This window comes from Oryx dammah, unplaced genomic scaffold (genome assembly GCF_014754425.2).
Source record: "Oryx dammah isolate SB20612 unplaced genomic scaffold, SCBI_Odam_1.1 HiC_scaffold_23, whole genome shotgun sequence".
In the NCBI taxonomy this organism is placed as follows: Eukaryota; Metazoa; Chordata; class Mammalia; order Artiodactyla; family Bovidae; genus Oryx; species Oryx dammah.
In genome coordinates, this window is record NW_024070207.1 from 72,271,844 (window position 1) to 72,298,075 (window position 26,232).

The window sequence follows — 26,232 nt, forward strand, 5'->3', positions numbered from 1 at the left end:
GCTGGAATCATGAGCCAAAACTTTTATTATCATTTTCTCATTATAAAAAAGACCAAAAAAAAGCTTCTTCCTTCTATTTAGCCCAAATCTACTTTCCTGTAACTTCCACCCCATTAGATCTCAGAGCCCCCGGAGTCCCACACAGAATAAATGTCCAGCTTCCTCTTCACTATGAGCCCAGTAATGATTTGCTGACAGTAGAGAAATTTCCCTGGGGATTTGCTAGTTCCCTCACTATTCTCACCACTCTCTCTGGCTGTACTTTTGTTGACATGTCCCTTGAAGTATGATGCCTGCATTGAATAGAGGGCCTCAGGGGTGGTCTGACCAGTACAGATGATCTACTGCACAAGACGATCACTTACTTCCTTTATTCTGGACCTTATGCTCTTATTAATATAGCTTAAGGTCATGATACTTTTGGTAACAACCAAACCACACTTTTGACTCGTGGATCATGATGAGCTTCCATTTATTCTAAAAGCCTTTAAGTCACATCTCACACTTCTTAACAGTTACACTGTTACATTTTGAAATTTTAAAAGGTGAAAACATCCTTGTCTTTGTAAACTCTGATTTTGCTATAGCCAGTCCATCATACGAGCCTCTTGACATCTGTACAAGTTCTTATTCTGTCATCTCACATTTTGGCACTTCCTCCCAGCTATGTATAATTTTCAAAGTTGATCTAGTGACATGAAAGCCGGAAATCGCCTAGAATTCCCACAGTTCTTCATATTGTCCTAAGAGTATGGTGAGAGAATGTTTCTTTGAGCTCCAGATACACTGTAGGGGTAACATTCTAATCTACCCATCGAGTCAGCTTATCAAAGGAAATGAGCTTGAGTGGGAAATGGCTTTTTCCAGAATCCATGCAGGAGCTAAGTGTTCTTCTCTTCCTTTTGTAATTGCTCACCAACCCTCATTTGTTCTAGAATCTTGCCCTCAATCAATATTTAACTCATTGATCTCAGTGATGCAGTGGTGTGCATCCCTTTCACCCTCCATGGGGTTTTCAAAGCCATCACCAGTTGTCCTGCAACTGGAGCTGCAGGTCGTCACAATGCCCTGGGCTGTTATTGACCGAGACTAGGAGATGGAGTTGCTCAGAGCAGCTAAAGGCTCTCTGGGACTAAACTCCCTTGAGGAGCCTCTTTCTGGGGCTCACTTTGTTCCTTTGACTCTGAAAATCCTTCTCCTTGCAGAAAAGAAGCAGCACAGGAGTTGCCAAGGAGATTTTGTTTTCTGTCTGTGAAACCATTAGCAAACTAAAGAAAAATCAGGGCCCCCCATTATTCATCTGGCAATACCCAAACTCTTCTGCTGTTATGAAGACCTCCACAACCTTTCTTTCCAATCTTTCCAAATGATTTCCCATCATTTGACTTGAACCTTTTACTTCTGTCAAGCCAGTTCCCTCACTGCTCCTCAAGCACATTTAGAATCTTACCTCCATGCTCTGGCTGAGGACTTTCCCCCAATTTGAAATGCCCATTATTTCATCACCCACCCAGATCTTACCATAGCTTTTCTTGCAATTTCTCCAGCTCTTTTTACCTTCACCACACAATTGAAGTCACAGAGATTACGCATTTTACTCATCTGATCACAGTTCAGATCTGAACTGTCTTCTTGACAGTATGCACCCCAAAGGGGGTATATTTTATCCCTCATTGTATATAAACCAGCACAGGGCCTGGCTTACAGTCCTGATGACCATCCTTGCTTCCCATGGAAATTTTCCACAGTGACTGACCTCTGGCCCTTCACACACACCACGAGTTCAGATCCCAAGATATCTGTGTCCAGCTCCTCAAAAGACTAATATAGAAACTAGATAAATCTAGAGATGCAGGCTGGATCCAGTTTAGGCCCTAACGATTTTTGCCACGTGAAATCAAATCCAAGTATACCCTCAGCCCTTTAAACAAGAACCTGGGCTTTTTCTTTTTTTCTGTTTTTTTGCTGGACTCGGGGCTGGCAGTCAGCAAGGGGGTCAAGAACACTCAAACCACCCAGGCACAGCACTGACTGTCAATTAGACTGAAACTCTGCCTGCATTAGAGGTCTCACAGACCTTTTTTTTAGGTGTGAAGACTAACTATGATCTCTCACTGATGAGTCCCACATAGGGTTGGAGCTGAGTTTGTTATGGCACCTTTAGTTCTTAGAGGAGAGACAATGTCTACATCCTCCCCAACTAGAAAGCCTCCTAATTTGGAGGTGCACACATACCCCTCAGAAGAGGAGGCTCATTTCGGTATATCTGACATGGAGTAATCAAAGGATCATCATAATAAAGACTGATTGATCTAAAATGTCACATAACCCAGCCCTTTGCATTCAGAAAGATGAACACCATTGCTTCCCTTAGTCACTCACTCAATTTGGCAACTGTTATTGAGGACTTACTACATGCCGTGATCAACTCCTATCTATAGCAAAGTTTTGCCTTGTGTCTAACTTAATCTTTCCCCCAATCACTCTCAAAAGAAACAGAGAACAGATCACCCCGTTCTGCCCTGATTTAGGGGGTGATATACCTCCTAATTTTTTGATGATATGTCACACTTGTCATATAGTAGGTGCTCCACAATTATTAAATGTTATTTCATCCGCTTCCTCCTTTCTAAATTAAAAAAAAAAAAAAAAACTTAGTCCTTTGGCACATTGTTTTTGCTCTTCTCCAGATCCTCTCTAGCTTTTCCACATATGCTGAAAATGTGTTGACCAAGGGCAGACCCATTACTGTTTTCAAAGTCCTAACCAATGTTAGGTAGAGTGGAGAAAATTGAGGATCATGAGAAAGGTCATATGTTACTGGACTACATTTTAGGTCTGTTTCTAACACTGTGACATTGTGTTTTTCTGAGCCCATTTCCTCAGTTATAAAATAAGTGGGTTGGACTACATGACTTTAAGCTTACTTCTAAAAAACTCAGACTGCGATTACTTCCCAGTGACTCCATACTAAATTTTTGTTATTATGTGCTAGTATCCAAGTTAGTTTTGGAAAGAAAGAAGGAAGGGATGGGAGGAAGAAGAGAAAGAATAGGGTGAGAGGAAGGAGGGAAGGAGGAGAAAACCAGTTCTACATTAGGGACTCATCCAACTCAAGACCCACCCTGACACCCTCCCCCCAGTTCTATTTTCTTTTTTTAACTAACCTAGGTCAAGTCCGTCATTGCCAATCTCCTTTGTCCCCACATACCATATTAGTATTTAGTTCTTGGTTTTGGTCTTTTTACTACCTTGTGTTTGTTCCCTCTGAACGTCATCGTGTTGTGTTGGTTCATCTCCTTCATTCCATCAGGGACACTTTGAAGAATGCTATTCCTGATTTCTGAGGTGTCAGCAACCCCACCTAACTATCACATTTGATGAGCAGACTCCTGGTTTAGTCCTTCAAGTCAGTGTGGGTAATACGAGATACCATAATGCTAACTCTGTGGAGCCCACTGAATCTGTCCCCCAGGGTTGCCAGGGAGCCACTGATCACAGTCCTGGAGAGAAATGCTGCCAGGGCCCCAGTTACTTCTCCAATTCTAATTCACAGAACAGGAAACCAGTATCCCTGGGGAGGAGAGGGCCCCTGCTCTGTCAGTCACCCAAGGCCATGGAGTCCACATATCAGATGCTGCACTGGATTCAGACATGAAAAAGAATTTTCAGCATATTAGAGGGCGGACCTCGTCCCAGCTCCCAGTCGTCCAGGACGAGGGCAGGGTAGTGGCAATGGTGGCAGAGGCAGCAGCGGGCTGTAGCGGCGGTGGCAGCAGAAGCCGTGGCGCAGTGGAGAAGGAAGTGTTATTTTTGCAGTTTCATTAGGAGGCCCGAGGAGAATTCAGCCGCAGGACCCCAGAGCGTTGGGGGGTGAGGGTGGGGGTGGGGACAGCAACCTGATTAAGATTTGAGAGGCCTTAGTGCAGGGGGTCAGCAGCCAGCCGCCCAGACGTGTATCAGCTTAAAGGCACAGGATGCAGAGGGAGACTGTGAGTCCTCATCCGCGGAGGTGCCCTGCCAGGAGGTCTGCTGGGGCAAGGCCTGTGCAAGGGAGGCAGGTTGGGAGTGCTAACTGGATTTTTTATTTTTATATCAAGACACTGTGTTTAAAATTTTTACAAAGGACAAACTCCATGGGTTTCTGTTAGTGTTTTAAGAACTTTTCTTTAAAAAAAAAAAAAAAGCCAACAACAACAAAAAAACACCGTCTTTTTGAAAGAGAAATGACATACACGAAAGAGACTCTAAAGAAAATGGGGCGAATTTCTGATAGCATTACCCCAAGGGCAGAGGTAGGACCCAGCTTACACCCAGGGCCCCCAATAATGACATGGCCTCCACAAAACCTCATTCACCAAATCTGGGGTCCCCTGGTCTAGGGAGGCCAATGCTCCTGGGGAACGCAGGTCACCTGTGGTCTCCACAGCCCTCCAGAGAGATAGAGGTGGCTGGTGAGTTGTCCCCTATGGCCTTCCAACCCCATCCAGTGACAACCCCTTCCTCCTTCTCCCCCATGGTCTTGCCCGAATCTGTTTCTTTCTTGGGGCTCATGTTTCTCAGTCATTGTGTGAGCAATGGGAGTTCCAAAGCCAGAGAGACCTGGGCCTGGAGCCCTCCCTTCCAGAGCCTCTTTGCACTCATGGGTTGGAGAAGCATTTGTTCCAATTTTTTTTTTTTTTTAAATCAACAAAAACGAGACCCAGAAAAAAGACCAAGTCTAAGGGAGAAAGAGCTACTCTGCTCTTTAAAGCTCCCAAGTCTGGAGTTGGTGGGTGGTGCAGTTCCAAGAGATGCGGAAGGCGAGCACCAAGGGGTATCCAGCTGGTGCTTCAGGCTCCCTGGGAGTGTCTGTGGTCAGGTCTGGGAGCCGGCTTCAGCTGCTGTTCCATGGGTCCTCAGTTTCCCAAGGACTCATGTGTGTCTCCATTTGAAGGGCTTGTTCAGGTTTACTTCCTTATTTGTGTTGTTGCACATGCGGGTGCATGTCCATATCTGTCTATGTTTGTGCACGTGGGTCTGCTGTTGGGTGTGGGTGCGTGCGTATACATAGATGTCTGCATGTGTCTGTGTGTGTGTGTGCATGTGTGCATGTGTTTTTGTGGATCTGGGAGGGGTAGAACCAGGATATAGGCTGTGCTCTGGGCTGGAGCTACTATACCCGGGTGGTTGAGTGTGAGTGGGGCAGCCCAGTACTGTTGAACCCTGCGGCAAAGGTGTTATAGGGGTGCAATGTCTGCAGCCCCACCAGGGAGTTGGGGATCATAGTGATGGTGTTGGGGGTCATGAGTGGAATGTCATCAGGGGAGCGCCGCAGGGTCAGCGTGTAGTCAGGCAGCGTGGTGAGGCGCAGGGTGTCATGGGGGGGACCCGCCTCACACTCATGGTGTGTGGGACCCAGTTGCAGTGCTGCCAGCTCCTCCTCGGGAGCAGCTCCCAGTTCAGGAGCCCCGGCTCCCCTCTGAGGGCTGGGCTGCCGCAGGGGCTCCTGACGTCGCTTGTCCTTCCGATAGTAGAGAGCAGCGAAGGCCAGGACATTAAGGAACAGGAGGGAGGCCCCCACAGCGATGGTGACGCTTAATTCAGTGGAGTAGTCACGTGGGTTCTCCACCAGGAGTGGCCCTGCATCCTGGTCCCCGTTCCAGGACCCCTGGGCATTCTCGTTGCTGTAGGCAGGGGAGATGGCTGGTCGCTTGGTGCTCCAGGTCTTGCCATTGGGCCTGCGGGTGATGTGGGAGCTGTGGGTGGTATCCGGGGGCGGCACTTTGGTGGTTGTGGACGTGTAGTGGAACATGTCGTGCAGATTGTATAGGTGGGGCACCAAGTGTTTCCAAAAGGCCACCTTAGTGGCCCGGTAATGATCGCGGACCCTTGGCTTCAGCCCGATGTGAAGGTACAGCTGGTCTCGGGGATTGTATTTGGACCAGGCCACTTCCTCAAAGCGGTTGGCCTTGGTGTGAATGAACTTGGTGTCCTGGGGGACCGGCTTGTTGGGATCCCTGAAACACCACATGGAAATCTGGGGTCACCACTCTATGTAATGAGGAAAAGGCCCAGATTCTTCTTTTAACACTCAGCCCTAAACCCCTTCCCCAGTCCAGAATGTTCTACCATTTCCATCTTTTTTGGGGTCCCTAACCCTGTCCATCCCCCTCACCTTCCCCAGACCTTGAACTCCTATTGCCCATGGCATCATGGAAACCATCACATCCTCCCCTGCACCCATCCTCTGAGATCAAGCTATAGGACGCTTCTTCTCACAAGTTACAGAGCATCCATTCATCTTTTCAGCTGCCCAGTTTTTCCAAGAGCCCTTTAAAGGCTTTCTGAATGTACTTTATTCCCACTTCACCTGGCTTCTTACCATCTAAACTCGAATCCCATAGTTATGCCAGTAATTCTCATTCCTGCTTGATCCTAGTGCTGACCAAATTCTGAGCCTCCACAAAAATTTTTAAGGGAAGGAAATGGCATGAAAGACTAGATAAGGGGATGTACAGAGAGGGATGAAGGGATTACCAATCAAGATTTGGGGACTGTTTTAGGAAGGGAGATGATGGAAGAGGTTTAGGTAGAGGAGCAGAGGGGAGGGCACGCTAGGGTCCCAAAGTTGAAGAACCCCCACCTTCTCCTTACCCAGTCTTGGCAAAGTTGGTCCAGTAGGTCATGACAACAGCACTGAGCATGACATCATTCTTGGAGAAGTTGCAGGGGAAGAGGTCAGTGGGGCCTACCATAGGGACACCAAAAACATAGGGCACTTCATCCCCATGAGCTGCATCTGACCAAGCAGGCTTCATGAGGCTCTGGCAGTGATGGTAGAAGGCGTAGAAGTAGGTAGGCGAGCCATAGCGAGCATGCAGATCAGCTGTCACCACTGAGGGCTCCACCCACTGGTGGTCAGTGAAGAGTGCCACCAATGTCTTACGGCGGGTCTCAGGATTGTCACGGTCTGCCCAGTCTGTGTACATGAACTTGATGGTCTCCCGCAGGGTGTCCTTACCCTCAGGATAGCCATACAGATTGTCCACAAAGTTGGAGACTGAATAGTCAAAGTCAGTGCCAGAGACACCATCTTCAGGGTCCACCACCCCTTCCACAAACTTGAGCCCCTCACCCTGGTTGACACCTAGCATGATGTCATAGTTGAGGAACTCGCCCTGTTCCATGAGAATCTCTGGGTCATCAGGAATGACATCACCATCAATCACTGGGCCAAAAGCCACATGGTAGCGGGCTGGCTGGATGTCTTGCTCTACCAGCTCCTTGGCACTCTTTTGGCGAAGACAGTCCACCATGTCAACTGTGTCTAGCACATTACAGCCCACCTTGTCTGCCAGCAGGCTGGTGTACTTCACCGGTTGGTAGTTCACAGCCCAGCTGGACAGAGCAGAACCGCTTTGGATGATGGCCCTCTGGAAAAGCCCTTAGAAAATAGACAGCATCAAGTCAGATCATCTTGACAGATCAAACACCTCTTCATTCCTTTTTTACTGAGGTCGCCCTCTGGGTTGATTGGGCTGTGAAGAAGGAATAACCCTTTTGCTGGAATGATGGGTTAGGACCAGAGGAGGGGTTGTTGGGCTCCTTTCCTGACTGGTCCCCCGCCTGTTTCTTGTCTCCTCATTCTAGGATGGTGGTTGGTAACTTCGGGGTTAAGGAAATGCTGGGAAGAATTAACCCCTTGGGTCCCAGACATCAGTTTCCTTAGGCTCCCTCTCTTTATCTCTCCTTTTCTTCCCCTCTTGCTTCCTGCCCAGCTGGGCCCAGCTCTGTGCCAGCACACCACCAGGGAGCTGGCGCTTCTACCACAAAGGGGTCTTTTTCATGAGGGATGAGAAATGCAGGCAGGAGAGAGTTTCACGTTCTCGGAGTTTGGGGAAGGATTTCTGAGGGCAAAGGCCCTGTGGTCTGAAGGTCTCCAGGGCATGTGCCCTCCCAAACTGTAGTCTCCACAGGGTCTTTCCTTTTCCTGAAGCTACTGATGCTTCAGGTCCAGATTTTCCCCTTGCTAAGAAGGAGCCAGTCCCCCAAACTCAAAATGTAGATGATTCTTCCCCTCTATGGAAAAAAGGTATCATTCTTTCTCTGACCTCAACATTCCCAAGTAAGGGAAAATCTGGCCCACAGGTGCACAGTTCTATTCCTCAAAGAGAAAGAGTTTATGGGACTTCTCTGGTGCTCCAGTGGTTAAGACTCTGTGCTCCCAATGTAGGGGCTGCAGGCTTGAGCCCAGTTCAGGGAACTAATATCCTGTATACCATATGACATAGCCATAAAAAAGAGAGAGAGAAAGAAAGAGAGTTGAAGAGAGTCTGCACAGGTAAAAAAGAGAGGGAGAGAAATATAGGTGACTACATAAGAAAGCCTCATTTTTTGAAAGATTATTCTCCATTAATCAATTACAGAAAGACAGAGAGAATAAATCTTTAAAGCAGCCAGGTTGCCAGGGACACAGGCCCTCTATGAGACAGAGAATTAGCACCACACCAAGGAAGGCTTTCTCCTCCCAGGGAAATAGTCCCCAATCAGAGGAGGCACTGTTCCTCTTTCCAGACAGAGGCACCTTCACCACTCGTCACTTCACTCTCCTTGATGGAAAAAAGGAATGCCTGTTCCCGTACCATCACCTAGGAACACATTTTAAGTTGCCTACTTCCCACCTTAGTCTTCCCTCATGGAGTGCCTGGAGGGACAGAGGCAGAATTTCTAGGTCAGAAAAGGTGATTTTTCTCCCTGAGAGAGACAGGCCTTCTTCAAAGAGAGAATGCAAGTCTTCCTGTGAGAATATCACTAACTAATAAGGTGGATTTCAGTGAAAAACTGTGTTCTCTCTCATGGTTTTCCTTTCTTTAGAGAAGGACACTTATTTTGAGAAGCTCATCTTTGCCTCTCAGAGGTAGAAAGGGCTCTTACAGTCCAGGTGGCGCTAGTGGTAAAGAACCCGCCTGCCAGTTCAGAAGATGTAAGAGACACATCTGTGGAAAATTCTTCAAGAGATAGGAATACCAGACCACCTGACCTGCCTCTTGAGAAACTTGTATACAGGTCAGGAAGCAACAGTTAGAACTGGACATGGAACAACTGACTGGTTCCAAATAGGAAAAGGAGTACATCAAGGCTGTATATTGTCACCCTGCTTATTTAACTTATATGCAGAGTACATCATGAGAAACGCTGGGCTGGAAGAAGCACAAGATGGAATCAAGATTGCCGGGAGAAATATCAATAACCTCAGATATGCAGATGACACCACCCTTATGGCAGAAAGTGAAGAGGAACTCAAAAGCCTCTCGATGAAAGTGAAAGAGGAGAGTGAAAAAGTTGGCTTAAAGCTCAACATTCAGAAAACGAAGATCATGGCATCTGGTCCCATCAATTCATGGCAAATAGATGGGGAAACAGTGGAAACAGTGGCTGACTTTATTTTTTGGGGCTCCAAAATCACTGCAGATGGTGATTGCAGCCATGAAATTAAAAGACGCTTACTCCTTGGAAGAAAACTTATGACCAACCTAGATAGAATATTGAAAAGCAGAGACATTACTTTGCCAACAAAGGTCCGTCTAGTCAAGGCTATGATTTTTCCAGTGGTCATGTATGGATGTGAGAGTTGGACTGTGAAGAAAGCTGAGCGCTGAAGAATTGATGCTTTTGAACTGTGGTGTTGGAGAAGACTCTTGAGAGTCCCTTGGGCTGCAAGGAGATCCAACCAGTCCATTCTAAAGGAGATCAGCCCTGGGATTTCTTTGGAAGGAATGAGGCTAAAGCTGAAACTCCAGTACTTTGGCCACCTCATGCGAAGAGTTGACTCATTGGAAAAGACTCTGATGCTGGGAGGGATTGGGGGCAGGAGGAGAAGGGGACGACAGAGGATGAGATGGCTGGATGGCATCACTGACTCAATGGATGTGAGTCTGAGTGAACTCCGGGAGTTGGTGATGGACAGGGAGGCCTGGCGTGCTGTGATTCATGGGGTCGCAAAGAGTCGGACATGACTGAGTGACTGAACTGAACTGAACTGAAGAGACATAGGTTCTATCCCCGAGTCGGGAAGATCCCCAGGAAAAGGGCATGGCAACCCACTCTAATATTCTTGCATGGAGAATTCCATGGACAGAGGAGCCTGGTGGGCTACAGTCCATAGGTTCGCAAAGAGTTGGACATGACTGAAGCAACTTAGCATGTACTCATAGTCCACAGGTGAAGAGAACATTTCCTGCTGAACACAAAAAAGGGTCTATTTGGCCCCCTTGTAAGGGTCACTGGCAGAAGCTTCCCATCAGGCTAAAAATTAAAGTTTCCCTTAGCTGGGGTCATACAGCTTGGGGGTGGGAGAGGTTTGGTCTGGAGTGTGATAAGAACTTGCCATCCCTCAGACAAAGCTCATCCACAGGTTTTTAATGCTGGCTTTGGTCCCGTCTCCCCTGTCAAGGGCAGTTCCTGTCTTACACAGACTTGCTCTTCAGAGATGAAGGCCGAGAATGAGTGTTTCTTACACCTAAAAACTAATTTCCACTCTTGAGCGCTACCCGAAGTCACGTGTCCTTCCCACACAGAAAGATTTCCCCTGCCCAAAAAGAGCCAGTGTCCCTTCAGAGAGAGAGAGAGACATCCTACTCCCACACTACTCAATAAGACTCCCACATCACAAGGAGAACCTTCCTTTCTCAAGATATAAATGGGATTCTCTCCTTTCCTCTTTCACACTGGGAGATATACATCTTCCCCTAGAGAAACATTTCCTTTCCACTTCTCCCCAAAGAAGGCTTCCCTGGTAGCTCAGCTGGTAGAGAATCTGCCTGCAATGTGGGAGACCTGGGTTTGATCCCTTGGTTGGGAAGATCCCCTGGAGAAGGGAACGGCTACCCACACCAATGTTCTGGCCTGGAGAATTCCATAGACTGTATAGTCCATGGGGTCGCAAAGAGTCAGACATGACTTTCACTTTCACTTTCTCCCCAAAGGGACACTGAGCTGGTAGGCGAGGGTTGCTGATTCCCCTGGGTGCTCTTGGGACATGAAGCTGGGCACCCTGGAGCCTGGAGGGCCTGGGGTCAGGGTCGGCAGCCAGCACTTGGCTAGTTCTTGTGCTGTTCCAAGAGCTACTCACCCTCAGAATGATGCGACAGTGTGAGGAGGCTGACACAGGATGCGCCGATGCCTGAGCCAAAGACAGTGATACGGCGGGGATCACCACCAAAGAAGGCGATATTCTCGCTCACCCAGCGGAGGGCCTGGATTTGGTCAAGGAGCCCATAGTTGCCCTTGGCAGCCTGATCGCCAGTGCTCAGGAAACCTGAATTCAATAAAGGGCACAAGGACAGTGAAGGTGGAGGGATGGAGCATTTGGATGATGATGTCAGGGGCATAAGGATGGAGGATGAGCATGCAGTGTAGCTCTTTTCACCCAGTTAGCATTAACCATTGCTCTTTTCTACAAGGTCCAGCACCATCACTCTGGGAAATATCAGTTCCCTACTTCCTACTCATTCCCCAGTTTGAAAGGCAGGGTCTCCAGACTGTCTGAAAGGGATGCCTCCAGTTGGGAGACTTAAACTGCAGGAACTGTAAATGGCCAGTATTCAGCATCCTCTGCCTTGATGTGCTAACTGATACACTGCTCTAGCACCTGTCAAGATAGAGTAGAAAGAGCAGGGACCTTGGCTCTACCATTTACTGGCCATGTAGTTTTAGGCAACTTATTGAAAATCCCTGGGCTCTAGTTTCCTCTCCTGTAAAATGGGGACAAAATACTTCAAAGGGTTGTATCAAGGATAAAATGAGCATAGGCATATCAGACGTGCTCAGCACACTATACATCTATAGCTACTTCTCTTTTCCCTTTATTCTGTCTCTGGAGGAAGTTAAGATTCGAAGAGACTGTAATCCCTAAGCCCTGCTGGCACCCGCTGTCCAAGCCTGTCCATTTCCACTTCCTTCCAGGGCCTCAGATGCCCCCTTCTCCTCATTCTCAGGGCAGGTCCTCATTTTCCCATCCTCCAAGACCTAATGAATCAGAAACTCTGGGGGTGGGGCCCAGCAATTTCTATGTTTAACAAGCTCTCCAGGTAATTCTGATGCCCGCTAAAGTTGGAAAACCACTGAGTTAGACCATCTTTTTCGTCTGGTGGAAAAATGGGGAAGTCAGTGCAGCTCATTACCACAGAAACAGGTCTTCCCGCCCACCCACTGGGATTTGCTGCTGAGGAGACATGTCACCATGGAGACTACCTTCCCACCCACCTGCTGGGATTTGCTGCTATGGAGACTTGTTGCCATGGCGACTACCTTCCCACCCACCTGCTGGCTATCCCACAGAGATGTCCTATATTCCCCCCACCCCACCCTGCTTCCATTTTAGTCTGATCTTGCTGCTTCATTTCATCCTCTTCCCTGATATTTAGGCTCCTTGGAAGGCTATCATCTCCTGCCCTAGGCTTTTGGAAAGGTTCTTTCCAGGTGGATAGCTGTGGTGCTCTTACACACTGAAAACTTATACCTGGGTCAGTATTTTTTAACTCCACAGTTAAAAGCTCATCCACAGCCCCTGGGATCAACTTTGTGGGAGGCCATGTTTGAGGACGCTCCCTCAGTTCACAGAGAGTTCTCCAATGGGCCTGGTAGACCATGGGCAGAAGCTGAATTCAAACAGACTCAAGCAGGCACAAGACCTCATCACTGTCTTTCTTGAGTCCTTCTGAATCTAGCTACTGTGAAAGAGCTCATTTCACCGTCTTCAAGTATGTTATTAATTTACCTTTGGTGCAATTAAGTATGTAAAGTACTTAGTTATTCCTCTCAGGATCTAGTCACAAGCCCTTTTTAGCCCCAGGTTCCCAATGAGGAAATGAGAAGGAATTAGAGAAAGCCTGAATGAGGATGAATGGAGGAGCTCTTGTGCCTCTAGACAAGGGAACCAGCTTCTTGTCTGGCCCATTCACAAGCTGAAGTTGTTCCTGCAAGTCTTGAAAAGTATGCTGACCAAGATCCAACCTGGCTGTCCAAGCCTTGAGACCCTCCAGCAAAAATCATTGTGTTTCTCTTAGCCTGCCTGTCCTCCCTCCCTCCTCTCTCCTTCCCCCATTTTCTTTCTGCCTTGTCTCCTATTTAGGCAATAGTAGACTTGGCTTTGGTCTTTGCCAAGGTATCATTCAGTGAAATGTGTCAAATACACCTGTCCTAATCAGCAGGGAGAGCCTGCATTTGGATGTAGTAAAGTAGATTTCTCCAAAATGAACCAATTTCCTGGGTTGGAAACAAAGGCCTGAAAGGGCTGAGTGGAGGATTTGAGTATCACTCTCTTCTCCCTCAGGTCCCATGAACCTCAGGATAAGAGGCACTGAAGCTTGTGGATGACGTCATGTCAACCATCCTACTGCAAGCATCCTGCTTGAAGTGCTCTATCCAACAGGCTCAGGCAGATGATACAGTAAATGTCACTGACCACAAACACACAAAAAACCTGGCAGTTTGGAAGAGCAGTCATTTGCTGCTGGTTCCCCAGTAACTCAGTCATCCAGTGAAAAACCATGTGAGAATGAGGGCTGAGACACCAAACTCCATAAACTGCTAGAGCAAATCTGAGCCAGTCTCCCTGGGCCCGAGTTTATACTGCAGTACATGGTAAGCTGCTTGTCAACAGAAGACAGGGGAATCTGGTATACTGTAGCAAAACCAGATAGTATGTCACCCAAGGCTTGACATTTACCAGGTTTTCAGTTTGCCTGAAGGCACCTGAGCAAGGATGTAGGATTCAGTTCTGAAACCTGAAAGAAAACTCAGCAAGCCCCTACTTCTTCAGCCCCAGGGATATCCATATCCTATATCCTGCTGAGGTCCCTTTCTTATGTTGGTCTCAAGCCCAGTGGGGGCTTTTCAAATTATAAATACCTTTCTGCCTTGGATGGGATCCATGGACTCGCCTGTGACATCATCTAATAAAATATGTGCATCACCCAAGATGTCTAAAGAAGCACCTTGGAGGGAACCGTCTGTTTGGGCTCAGGGCTCAGAGAAGCTGATGGGAAGGAGAGTGAATGAATGCATATAAATGAGGTCCAAAACTGGTCACATGTTTTGGGAAACAAAACAACAAAGCCTCAGCTATACAGCAAAATCCCCAAGAAACAGGGACAAACCCATGTTCTATATCTGGCGCCAAGAGACAAAAATATCTCGTATGTATCCAGAGTCTGATCAGTGGCCTATTGATTACATTTGTGTTCCAGAGCAGGCATTGAAGGACACACAGGAGGTAGTGGGAAACTTCTGGCCAAATCTTACTTTATGGCTCCTTCTGAGGTTTGGGTAGTATTATTTTGATTATTAACTATTTAAGTCCAAAGAATACAAATGTTTATTATTTTAAAATAAACATTTTAAAAAATGTGGTTTTTTTTTTTTTAACCCCAAGATGTGCTGTTCTGGTTATGCCAACGAGAGGAGGTTGTAAGGTGGTGGTCGGGGTCTTAACCTGAATTTCGTGGATGAGTTTCAGTAGTATCCATGAAATAATTTCTATAAGTGTGTGTGTGTGTGTGTGTGTGTGTGTGTGTGTGTGTGTGTGTGTGTCTGTATGCACACAAGCATTTTCTGGGATAAGAGGCCATCATTTCTATCACAATTTCAAAGGGGTCCAAGACTCCCCAAAAGGTTAAAAACTTCTGATATACAAGCTTAAGGGTTAGAGCAACTGAAGGGTTGTTAAGTAATCATCAAACCAGGATATCACAGGGAGCTTGCAGCCCACAGCTCCCAAGTGACACTTCAAATCCTGAGTCTCTCCTCTGCCTCCTTTTCCTGTGTCACTCTCATCCTCTTTTCTCTTTACCATCCTTTCCTTCCCTTTCTTACTTTTCTACCCTCATTTCCCCAATTCTCCACTCTTTCTTTGCCTTCATTCCAGCTGGTCAGATAATTTGGAACTGAAGCATATTCTTAGTATTCTCTGTGCTTTCCATTGGTCCTTAGAGAATGGAGCTTTGTGTTGATCATTTTTAAAAGCAGCTGAGTTGAACATTTTCTATCACTCTCATTTAGAAAATAAAGTAACAAAATTACTTCTGGCCTTCAACAACCATGCATGTGTGCCTGCATATCTGTGTGTGATTATATTTGTATATTCATTACTCTTCAGGCACTGGGCAGCCCAAGTGTGTGGGTTAACAGCCACCTGCATGGTACCATTTTTACTGTCAGAGACTCCAAACCTCTTTCTCAGTGGGACAGAACAGCTTACGAGAGCCTTGCCATGATATCTGGGGTAACTCCGAGAGCCATAGGAGCGGTGGCAGAACTATGAAACCCGAAGCCCACTAGACTGTGGAGAGACAAGGGAGATGCCCCACATACGTCACATCTAGTATCTGGATCTGCTGAATGGGACGCAGGCTCCACTTTTTTCAGGGAATATCATTTCTCCAGCCTGAACCCCCAAAAGATGTCTTGCTATCCCATATAGTAGTAAGGGGAAGTCAACAGGAGGTGGCCTTTCTGTGTATGGAACTGCACCCACAAGTGAAATGCAGCTCTGGGGCCTCTGAGGTTCGAACAGGCAAAGCCACATATTCACAAGTATATGAAAATAAGGTCCCATCAGCCAACCAGCCCTGAAGAAGCCAGGCCTACTTGTTGGTTCAGCACCCAGGCCTGCAGACCTGACAAAGAGCCCTGACCCCCACTGGGACTCTGAGGACACCAGCCCTCCAGGCAGGAAGTTGGCTTCTTTGTGCCACTCCAAGGGTATGGGGCTGCATGCGCCCTCAGAGGCCTGTGTGCTTGGTTGCCCTCTCTGAGGCACTTGTTTACCTCAAGACCTTGGCCACAGTTAGGCATTAACAGTTATCAAGGAAGACACAGGGCAGAGGGGCAGCCTAAATCTCCAAAATAAGCATGTGGGTGACAAAGTATGTGGGGGAAGGAGATAAGGGTGTATATGAGGAGGTATTTGAGAACTAAGTGTCTATGTGTGGGAGCACAGTGGTGTAAGGGATAGGAGTATATGGAGATATATGTGTGGAGAGAGTAGAAGAAATGTGTAGTGTATGTATATGGGGTATGTAAGTGTGGGGTGTGCATGAGTGTGTATGTATGTATGGATATGGATGACCAGGTGTGGGTATATGGATGCATGTATATTTGTGGGGTAGGAATATGTATACATGTATGTATTGGACATATATATGCTAGATGTGTATAGGAAGAGTATGTGTGCTTATGTACATGTGTATGTGTGGGTATGTGCATGGGGGTCTGTGGGTTTGTGTATAAGGGGGGACGTATAAGGGGGAACATATATTACATGTAGAGCATGGAATGTGTATGTACACGTGGAAGCAGGGATATGAGGGATATATGTAGTATTTGTGTACTTTGGGGTGGGGAGGTGTGGACTTGCAGGTATGGCTCCTATATGTATAGGGATGGGAACATTGGTTCATGCTTATGTAGGGAAGCTGAGGGATATACGCATGTGTGTGGATGTCAGAGGAGAGTGGATACAGAAGTGGGGTATGTAGGGGGACATAGATCTGTGTATGTGTAGAAGATTCCCCCACCACTCCATACACACTCTACACATATAGTCTCCCCAACACACGTATCTAGATACCCCATACCTTTCTACACTCCTTACCCATCCCCACATCTACACAGATTTCTCTCACCTCCCATGTGTACACACACAAACACATATACACACACAGAGGTTCCCTCCACATCCCTGTATCTACATCTGTGCCCATATACATATGTGTGGTGTTTGGGTGTGGGTATGGACCCAGGGTGTGGGTCTTTGTGTAGAGTGCATTATGGGGGTAGAGGGAAGCATGAGGTGGGCATGTATGGTGTATATGGGCATAGATGTAGATATAGTGATGTGGAGGGAACCTGTGTGTGTGTGTACGCATGGAAGGTGAGAAAAATCTGTGTAGATGTGGGGTATGGATATGGAGTATAGAGAGGTATGCGGGTATCTGGATATGTGCGCTGGGGAAAATGTATGTGTGGAGTGTGTATGGAGTGGTGGGAGAATGTGCATATATGTGAGGGGGTCTGTAGATGTAGATGTAGGGATGTGTGTGTGTATGTTTGTGGAGGTGAGAAATAGTTGGACACATGCGGATGGATGTGGGCCATGTGGACATGTGGACATGTGGACATGTGAGGGTATATGGGTGTGCAGATATGTGACTGACTAAAAGGAATATCTGTCTATGCGTAGGGTGTTTAGGGATGTGAGGGTGGGAGAGTAGGGATAAGGACAGTACACCAGAAAATAAATTGATTTTACAAAACTCAGCCATGCAAAAATCTGGAAGCAGAGACCTAGCTTGAGGCCTAAGAAAAGGTGTGAAGTTTGAACTGAATTTTGAATGGCATCTCAACATTCCAGGAAAGGACCTAGGGATGTGCGTAAGCTCTGAGCAGTTGGGTAAAAGTATGGGATAACAACCTTGTGACCACCATCATTAGCACCAGCTAGAGAACCCAGGGGCTTGTTCTCAACTCCTCAGCCTTCTATCCTTCCTTTGAGAGCTCAGGCTTCCTTCTAGGCATCCAACAGGGAACCATACCTAGCACTCCAACCCGATAGTTGAGGGTGATGACGATGACGTTGCCATAACTGGCCAGGACACTGCCGTCAATCATGTTGCCTGTCCCTTCCATGTAAGAGCCTCCATGGATGTAGACCATGACAGGCTTAGCGCCACTGTCCCGGATATCTGCAAGGAGAAGGGTTGAGACACAGGCTGGGTAGGCTGCCCTTCCTCCCCCACCCCCGCCAGCCCTGGGGTGGGGTGCGGGCAGCAAAGCTATCCCAGGTTCCAGGACACCACTGCCATCTCTGAGGGCAGGACTCAGGGGACTGTTCAGCCCAGAGCTTGGGCCATCGGCCAGAGAAAGTCAGATTCTGGTGATGTTTTTAAAGACTGGTTTCAAGTGCCTCCCAGCTGAAGGCAGCCAGGCGTGCCTGATACAGTGAGTTCTACAGAGGCTGTGAGGCTGTGGCTGAGGCCCGGGGGACAGAGGGCAGGAGGAAGAGAAAGGGCTGGTCCCTTAGCTGGATCAGTGAGTTCCTGCCCTGGGCACCCAGGAGTCCTGGGACCTGACATGGCTTTAGAGAGCAGGGGCTGGGGAGCCCTGAAACCCCCAAGGCTAGACCAGTTACATGGAAATGCGGCCATTGGCAGCAGCTGGCCCCCCAGTGCAGACAGAGACAAGAGGTGTGGGAATAAGGGGCAGCACAGGAAGAGAACAAGGGAAAATGTGGGGACAGGGGAAAGAATGGCAGAGATGAGGTTGGGGGGACCTTACTGACATGGTTTCTCAACCATGTGCTCATTTACCCCATTCTCCCTGGACATCAGGCAGACTTAGCTGCAAACACTGGGGATGGGGAAGAGGTGGGGCAGAACTAAGAATGAGAGAGCCCACCCCGAGTCAGCTCTGAGGTGAAGATGGAGCCTCCACAGAGGCCACTCAGCAAGGGATTTTTAAGCGGTTGCTCCCAAGCTGTGACTGTCCCAGTGGGGACAGGGCTGATCGCCTAGGCCTGCAGCACACCCCCACCCCTGGCCTGGGAGCTGGGCTGCACCCCACTGCCCCAGCACACCCTACCAGCCACCAGTGGGCCCCCTTGAACTGTGTGGCCCCCAGGGGTGGGGGCCAGGGCATGGAGGTAGAAGGGAATGCTCTCTGCTGCCGCAAACACAACCTGTTTTCCTGAGGAGGAAGGAAGACTGGTTCAACCGTCACCCAAGGATCTTATGCCATCCACTGCCTGGTCTGTGGCATATTGGCCTCAGCCTGGTGTTTCAGCCTGGTTCTTGTGGCCATCCTGAACCTAATACAGCCCCTGACCCCAGGCCATCTTTTTCTTTTTGGGCGAAGGCCAAGGAGGTTCTAGGTGGCGCTGTTCCCCAGCCCCTGCGGTCATCACTGCCTCACTCCTCACTTCCCCCTCCCAGGAGCCAACCTCCCCACAAAAACACTGGGGCTCCTGCCATTCAAGTTCCTCTGCGCCTCTCCTCACCCCCACCCCCGCCCTCCTCAGTCCTGCTTTCTCTCCACTCTCCCTGCTGCTCAGTCAGGGCAGGTGCCCAGGAACCACAGAAGATGGGGAAGGAAGCTGTCTCCGGGCAGTGGGGGACCCCGTGGCTCTGCTCGTGGTCCCCTGCTCCCGCCAGCCGTGTCCATCACCCTGGAACTCCCAGTGGCTGACCAGGCCAAAGATGGATGAACAGCCCAACGGCCTTGTACAGGAACAGAAACACACCAACGGACAGACAGACAGACAGACGGGGCTTCTCCCCATTGAGAGGGGGAGGGGCTCTGTGCCATGCACCAGCCGCCACGCCCTGCAGCCCCCAAATACCTTCATCTTCATCCCCGTCATTATCCGCTAAGTCCTCGCCCTGTTTCTTAGCGCCGGATCCTGGGGACCAGACACGGGGAGACACAACAGCACAGAACAGAGAACAAAACAGAGAGAGAATTCAAAAACAGCATGACTGCAGTGTGGCCCAGCAAGCCAGCTCTGGGCCTGGGCCCAGGACAGGCAGGAGGGATGGCAAGAACTGAGGGAATGGGTGGGCTGAGGCCCAGACCTTCATCAGGATGATGGTGTTGCAGGCCCCTGCTGTGCTGGCCTCACTGTACCTCCCTACCTGCCTCTCCGTCCCCAACAGCCTGTCTCAGCCAACCACCTTCCCAGTTAGGAAGGAGGCAGCAGCAGGTGGGCCAGGGCATGGAGCTGGAGACCATCTCAGGGGAAGGCCTTCTCCCAGGTGGAAGGGGCTGCACATGCGTACACAGGCCAGCTGAGCTGGAGCATGAAGGCAGGCACCAAGGGTGAGAGGCAGCCTCACCACCGTGTAGCTACAGGTGTGAGCTGTCAGGGCAGAGCCAGGGACCCTAGCCCTAAACTATTTGGGCCCAGTGGGCAGGCTCAAGCTGGGTCTCAACTGATCCTGATTCCCACAGGAGAAAATGGGAGATGAAGCTTTCCCTCTGCTTTTCCTCGCTGGGACCTGCTCTGAATAATGGCAAATGGGGTTCCTGCCCACAGGAACCAGGCCTGAGAGCAGCAAGCATTGCTCGGAGATCAAAAGAGAGCCAGAAAGGGAGGGAGAGAAGAGAAGGAAGGGGAAAAGGAGAAAAGGACATGAGAGAGAGAGAGGAAGAGAGAGAGAGAAACAGAGATAGAAATGATGGTAGCAGCTCCTACCATGTACCGAATGGTTACCATGTGCCAGACACTCTACTTCTGCCATATTGTTTGATCCTTACACCCCAGTGAGGGAGGGACTATCTTTATTCCTGTTTCACTGATGCGGAAGCTGAGGATCAGAGAAGCAAAGTGACTTGCTTAAGATCACACAGCTAGGAAGTGCTAGAGGTGAGATCCAAACCCAGGTCTGCTTGATTCCAAAGCCAATGGTCTTTCCACGGCACCATGCCACCTTTCTGGGATGGGGAAAGGGAAGGGAAAAAATAAGTCAGGAAAAGAGGTGGAGCATGGGGAAGGGGGAAGGGAGAGAATAAGAGAAAAGAAGAAGCTAGAGGAGAGAAGTTTAGGACCTGGCTGAGCTGGCACCAACTCTCCTTCCCATTCTAAGGAGACAAGAATTCATCTTGAAAATGGCTTTGAGAAAGAAGACCCACCGCCCGGGTGCTGATCAGTGTGTGGAAACAGAGGTCATCTATTGGTCATCCTATGGTACCCCAGGGCTTATCCTCTTGTCTAAGACATCAGATACTCTTGGCCCGGAGGCAGCAAATAGCTTTCTTTCTCAGCTGGTCTGGGTTCCCTTACAGCTATTAATCAGTACCGGAGCCGCCCTCAAATTATAAAATAACTTTACAACTAGGGCAAGAGCCCAGCCTGAGGGGCAGAAACTGCCTCTGGCTTTCTGAACCTCCAGTGGTGCCTACCGTCTTAACACCTGACGACAGCACTGCCCTCAGAAACCCTGTGGGGCCTGGGGCATCATCACCCACACAGCAGAAAGCCCCACCCCATCCTCAAACAGCAAGGAATCACTCATCCTTAAACAATAATTCCCTCCAATTTGATGGAGGTGGAGGTGGGGGGACAGGGCACACCTTCCCCAGGAATTTCTTCACTTACTCTGGACCCTGACTTAAAAGATGCATCCCTTTTGTCCCCTTGTGGGAATGTCCCTGGCTTGCTGCACTGTCCCAGCCTCCTTTGCACAGATGCTTTGCTCTCTCTGCATAGTACTTACTCACTGAGCAACTCCTCGCTGCCATGTCTGTCCCCGCCCCTCCAGGGACTAGCTAGACCACCCCCCCAGTCCAGTACTGTGCTGCTGCAGGTGCCCAACCAGCCCTGCCTGCTCTGAACACACCACCCCCATAACCATCTCTGGGGACAGGTCTCCCCAAAGAGGCAGGCTTTTAAAATCTGTTCCAAATGGCCAACAGGCCCTGGATAGGGAACTAATTTGAGCAGCTAAATGACCAGATACCCTCTCCCACACTGTCTGGAACCCACTTCCCAGCCTGGCCTGTGGGGCTTCACTAAACCAGCTGACTTTCAACACTAGCCTATGAGCTTCTTCAGAGTAGTGATCGAGTCTTTAGTTATTTCTAAATCTTTCCTCTACCTCATATCCCTCCACATCCCAACAGCACCTAGCACATGGCCTTGCCCATAGTCAACAATCACGATTGGTAAATGTTCGAACTTGACTGGCGCTTCCAGGTCTGGACTCTCAGGACTGTACTGGACTGCCCTAGGCTCTTACTGGTGCTCTGGGGGATCAACTGCTTCTAAGAAATGGTTAATGTCATCGCCTCCCCCTCCATCCCCACACCCAAGTAAGCAAGTAACTACTAGAAGCAGGTTTAACAGACCCTCTTCATGAATTTTTTTACAGGTTAAAGGAATGTTAAGACTGGAATAGTCCTCTACCACCTTCAGATGCAGAAACAGAGGTTCTCAAAGGAAAAAACTGGTCTAAGGTTTCACTGTGAATTAGCAGCTGATATGGGACCCAGGCTTGTGTCTCCCAGACCCATACTCTTTACACAGCACCTCCACCTCCTATCTTCATTCATGCAAAAGCGTTTTTACTGATTGCCTTCTGAGCTCTTTACTGAAGCCCTGAGCTGGGTGTGGGGAGGTGGTGGAAAGCTGATCTCCGGGGCAGGGGACCTCCCTCAGAGCTTCAGTGTGCATCAAAAGCGCTACATATACATTTCCGGGCTCTTCTCCCAAGAGATTCTTACTCGGTAGGGAATATCCAGTCCCTGATGACCCCACCTGGGGGAATCCTGCCCTATGATTTCAAAGGAAAACAAACTCCAAGCTTGCCAAAGGGTTGTAGGGACCAGGCTGTGATTTTCCACCTGTTCCTTAGTCTGTTACTGCTTCCAATTTGATTCACCCCATTTGTATTTCACCATTTGTTTCAGAGGGGAGGTGGGAATGACCAGATGGGAGTTGCCTTGCATGCTACAGTGGAAAGAACACTTCCCTGAGGGTCAAGAGACCCAGGTTTTGGTCCAGGCTCTGCCACAGACCAGGGAAGGGGCCTTGAGCAGCAGCAAGTCACTCCCCTGGGCCTGTTTCCACATCTGTAAAATTGGGAAACCAACTCATGCTTTATAAGCTTCCAGAGAAGGGACGGGGGTGGGGAGGTGGATTTTCTGAGGTAAGTATGCAAATGCTTTGCAGAAAACATAAAGTGTTGGAACAAGAAGAGTTATTATACAGGTGTGTGGGGGGGGGGACAAATTTGCCAGTTTGAAACTTGAGATCTTGTGCCTCCTTTAGAGTCCACAGTTCCCAGAGACCTCCCAAGGTCTGCCACCAGGCCAGCCGGGGGCACTCAGCTATGCCCTGGCCAGAGGCGGTAGACAGGGTGGCAGGGTTACTACACCTGGGTACAGTTTGGTCTAAGCTCCAGAGCTGGAGAGTTGAATCTCATCTTTCAACCTGGGAAAGAGCACGGAAGGATGAGCTGGCAACTCCCTCACCAGGAAAATGGCAGAGCCTCTGGCTCCATTTTGGTGGCTTAGAGTTTCTCCTGAGGTGACCTGGAGGAAAGCGCTGGCTTTGTCTTTGGCACACACTTTAGGGTGGAATTGGGGGCCAGGAAGATTGAAAGAAACGGGGTTTTGCTGCTTCTGCTCTGAACCTGCCTTAGGCCACCAGAGCCTCCCTGAGGGGAGCCAGGGCCCTTGGATGAGGTGGAATTTATGCCTGCTCACCGACCGCCCCCTGAGCCTGGGCTACTTGAAGGAAGGCTGGGTCCTCAGGGGCAAGGGCAGGTGGGCAGGCAGCCCTCCCTCTCTCTCTCTCTCCCTCCCCGCCGGCTGGCTACCTACCTCCTTTCCTACAAATTTTCTTGTTGGGCTTTCGGGCGCATTCCTTGGAAATCCGCTTTACTGTAAAATGAATAAAAAACTAAAAAATAACAGGAGGCCTCTGCCCGGGGGCATGCACCCCCCACCCCCCAGGCCCCAATAGCTGCTCTGCAGGCGGCACATGGCAGAGAGCCTGTCCCACCATCTCCTTGTTTCTGTCACTTACCTTAGTGTGACCCCCGCGGGAGGAGGCATCAGCTAGTGAAAGAGGAGGCACCTAAGCACTGCCCACCAGGTTGCCCCCTTCCCCCCACACACACCCAGCTCCCTTGGCCACACACACACAGGTGGAATGGCAACAGGGGGGCCCGGTGGAGCCAGCATCCTCCCGCGGGGAAGCTGCCAGCAGTGACCCATACTCCCCCAGGGAACCCCCATCCAGCATCTGGCCCTAGACCTGTCAAAGCTCTCAGGCCTGGCCAGGCCCATCCTGTGGTAACAGTGTCACTCACACATGGGAGCTCAGACAATGCTGGGAGAGGAAAGAACAGGGAGGAGGAAGAGGGAGGCCAAGCCAAGTGATGGTTAAAAGCCTTTTCACAGACAGACAGATGCATGCTTCAGGGCACACGATCACATGCCAGCCACAAACACGGTGGGGCGGGTGGGAAGCAGGGAGGGGACAGCGCCTGGCTGCACTCACCATCCTCCGTGGGCACATAGACGTTCAGGTAGAGGCAGTCCTCGTTAGGCTCCTGGATGTAAGTAGCGACGATATCCAAGTTGGCGGTGAACCAGACAGGAAGCATGACTTCGGGCACAGCTGTGTGGATGTTCTGGGGGCACACTGGGGGAAACTGTGTGGCGTTCCGGATGCCCGACCAGGATGGGGGCGGCTCAGGGGGCAGGAAACGTTTCTCGCCGATCGGGGGAGCTGCGTAGGGCACCCCAAGGTACTGGTCCACAGGCCCCAGGATCTCACTGGGCAATGGTACCCGGGCACCCCTTAGCTTCCCAAAGTGAGTGTTGACTGTGGGTGCTGGGGCCTGGGTACTGGCCCTCAGCACCAAGCTCAGGAACCACAGGGTGAGGCACAGGCTCCGGCCAACTGTGGGCTTGGGGCTCAGGGACAGCGAGGGTGGGCCAAGCCACAGCCACATGTTCCGGGCTGGGGGACTGGCAGGAGAGGCAGACTCCAGGGTCACAGCGTCAGCCCAACAGGCAGCCCCTTCATGGCCACACTGACTTGAACCTCAAAACTGAACTCTCGAGGGACACCTACAGGTGCCCGGCAACGTACAGAGCAGGTCGTCCGAGCACCACAGCTTCAGAAAGGGGACTCCCTCAGGGCCAGACAGGCCTGTGGAAAGAGGGAAGTATGCGTCACCCAAGATGGTTGGGAGGACCATGGAGTGGGTCTTTGGGGCCCTACTGTGCTCAGGCTGTTCTCCTATAGTTAAGAAAGGTTTCTTCACACCCGGGATTCCAAAGACCCTCAGACCATCATTCAGGGCCATTCCCTGCACCCAGGGAAGTGGTTGGAAAAGCCAAGGGGATGGAGAGATTGACAGTTGTTGCCACTGTAAGTTGCCAGTCCCCAACTTCAACTTCTCAGCCAATGGAGTTCATTGGGGTCAACTGCAGCCAGAGTAGCATGTGGGGGAACAGGAAGTGGAGCTCAAGTTCCTGGGTACTCTTCCTGGACAATGAGCTCCTAGCCTCCAAGACCCATAACCCGCATAGGGTTCTCCACGTCAGGAGAGGGTAGGATTGTGCACCTCACTCCAGGACTAAGGCAGAATAAGGGAATATGCATCACATAAGCAAAGGGGCCTCTAGAGAGACCCCCTCTCTCTCTGGCAGGGCAGGGGGCAGGACAGACATTCACAACAGTCCCCAGGCCCTCCTGTACGTTTTTCCACAGCCCTCACTGCTTCCAAATACTTAAGTATCAGTCCTTTCTGGCAATTATCTCTAATTCACATGGGGTGCCAGAAACTGAGGCAGAAAGCAGTCTGCCTAGCACCCTAGGCATTGTTGATGCTCAGCCAGTGTAAAATAAACAACGGAGGGCGGGGGACACACACTCAGAGACTCACAGAAATAAACTCACAAAGACTCAAGAGGGAGTGAGAGAGAGAAAGCCGGAATCACAGACACTGTGATATTCACTCAGAGACATATATTTCAAACCCACAGAGACTCCCTCATATAGTCCCACCTTCTGAGATAGAGAGCTTCACAGAGCCAGAGACTCACAGAGAGATACATTCAGAAACTCACAGAGAGATACATTCAGAGACTCACTGAAACCTAATTACACATACCACATAGGTAAATATCCAGGGACACAGGCAGCATAACGGTGACACACAGGTGGAGACAGAAGCAGAAATAGCAACACACTCGAGGCACACAGGCCTTCTGACACAACAGCTGTACAGTCAACACATATACATAGGCACACACAGACACTCCCGCATGGACACACACACACACAATTGAGTTTCCCCCCATTTCTCCCGCCTTCCAAGATTGTAGGCCTGCTCCTTTAAGAACTGGCTGAAGGGGTGGGGGAGGGAGAATGGGAACGCCCGGCCACCGCCACCAAGAGAGGGGAATGAGCGTGTGTGTATGTGTGAGAGAGAGAGAAAGAAAGAGCGAGGGAGAAAGGAAGAGAGAGAGAAGGAGAGAGAGGGAAAGAGAAAAAGGAGGAGGAGGGAGGGCGGGCAAAGAGACTAAAGGAGGGGCTCAGGGGAAATGGGGAGAAAAGTATGGGTGGTTAGATCCCAGACTCTGCCCAGAATGCACCCGGGTGGAGGGAGGAGGGGAAGGGGTAGGAGTAGGGAGGTGGGGCAGGAGGGAGAGGGTGTGCGTGTGTGTATGGGGGGGGGG

General features: G+C 49.8%; 1 protein-coding gene across 3 annotated transcripts in view; it reads right to left on the bottom strand.

Annotated features, from left to right (window-relative positions):
• Positions 1 to 6: 6 nt before the first annotated feature.
• NLGN3 (neuroligin 3) overlaps positions 7 to 26,232 on the bottom strand; it is a 26,936-nt gene continuing 710 nt past the window's right edge. The window contains exons 2-8 of one of the 3 annotated variants that reach the window (XM_040265726.1): positions 24,041 to 24,697; positions 23,359 to 23,418; positions 19,379 to 19,438; positions 17,577 to 17,726; positions 11,114 to 11,299; positions 6,637 to 7,426; positions 7 to 5,999 (exon numbers count right to left, since the gene is read on the bottom strand). In XM_040265726.1, the coding sequence (XP_040121660.1) occupies positions 5,156 to 5,999; positions 6,637 to 7,426; positions 11,114 to 11,299; positions 17,577 to 17,726; positions 19,379 to 19,438; positions 23,359 to 23,418; positions 24,041 to 24,497 (2,547 nt within the window). In that variant the 5' untranslated portion in view covers positions 24,498 to 24,697 and the 3' untranslated portion in view covers positions 7 to 5,155. The remainder of the gene's footprint in view (positions 6,000 to 6,636; positions 7,427 to 11,113; positions 11,300 to 17,576; positions 17,727 to 19,378; positions 19,439 to 23,358; positions 23,419 to 24,040; positions 24,698 to 26,232) is intronic. The other 2 variants (XM_040265727.1, XM_040265728.1) reach the window with 2 other exon arrangements.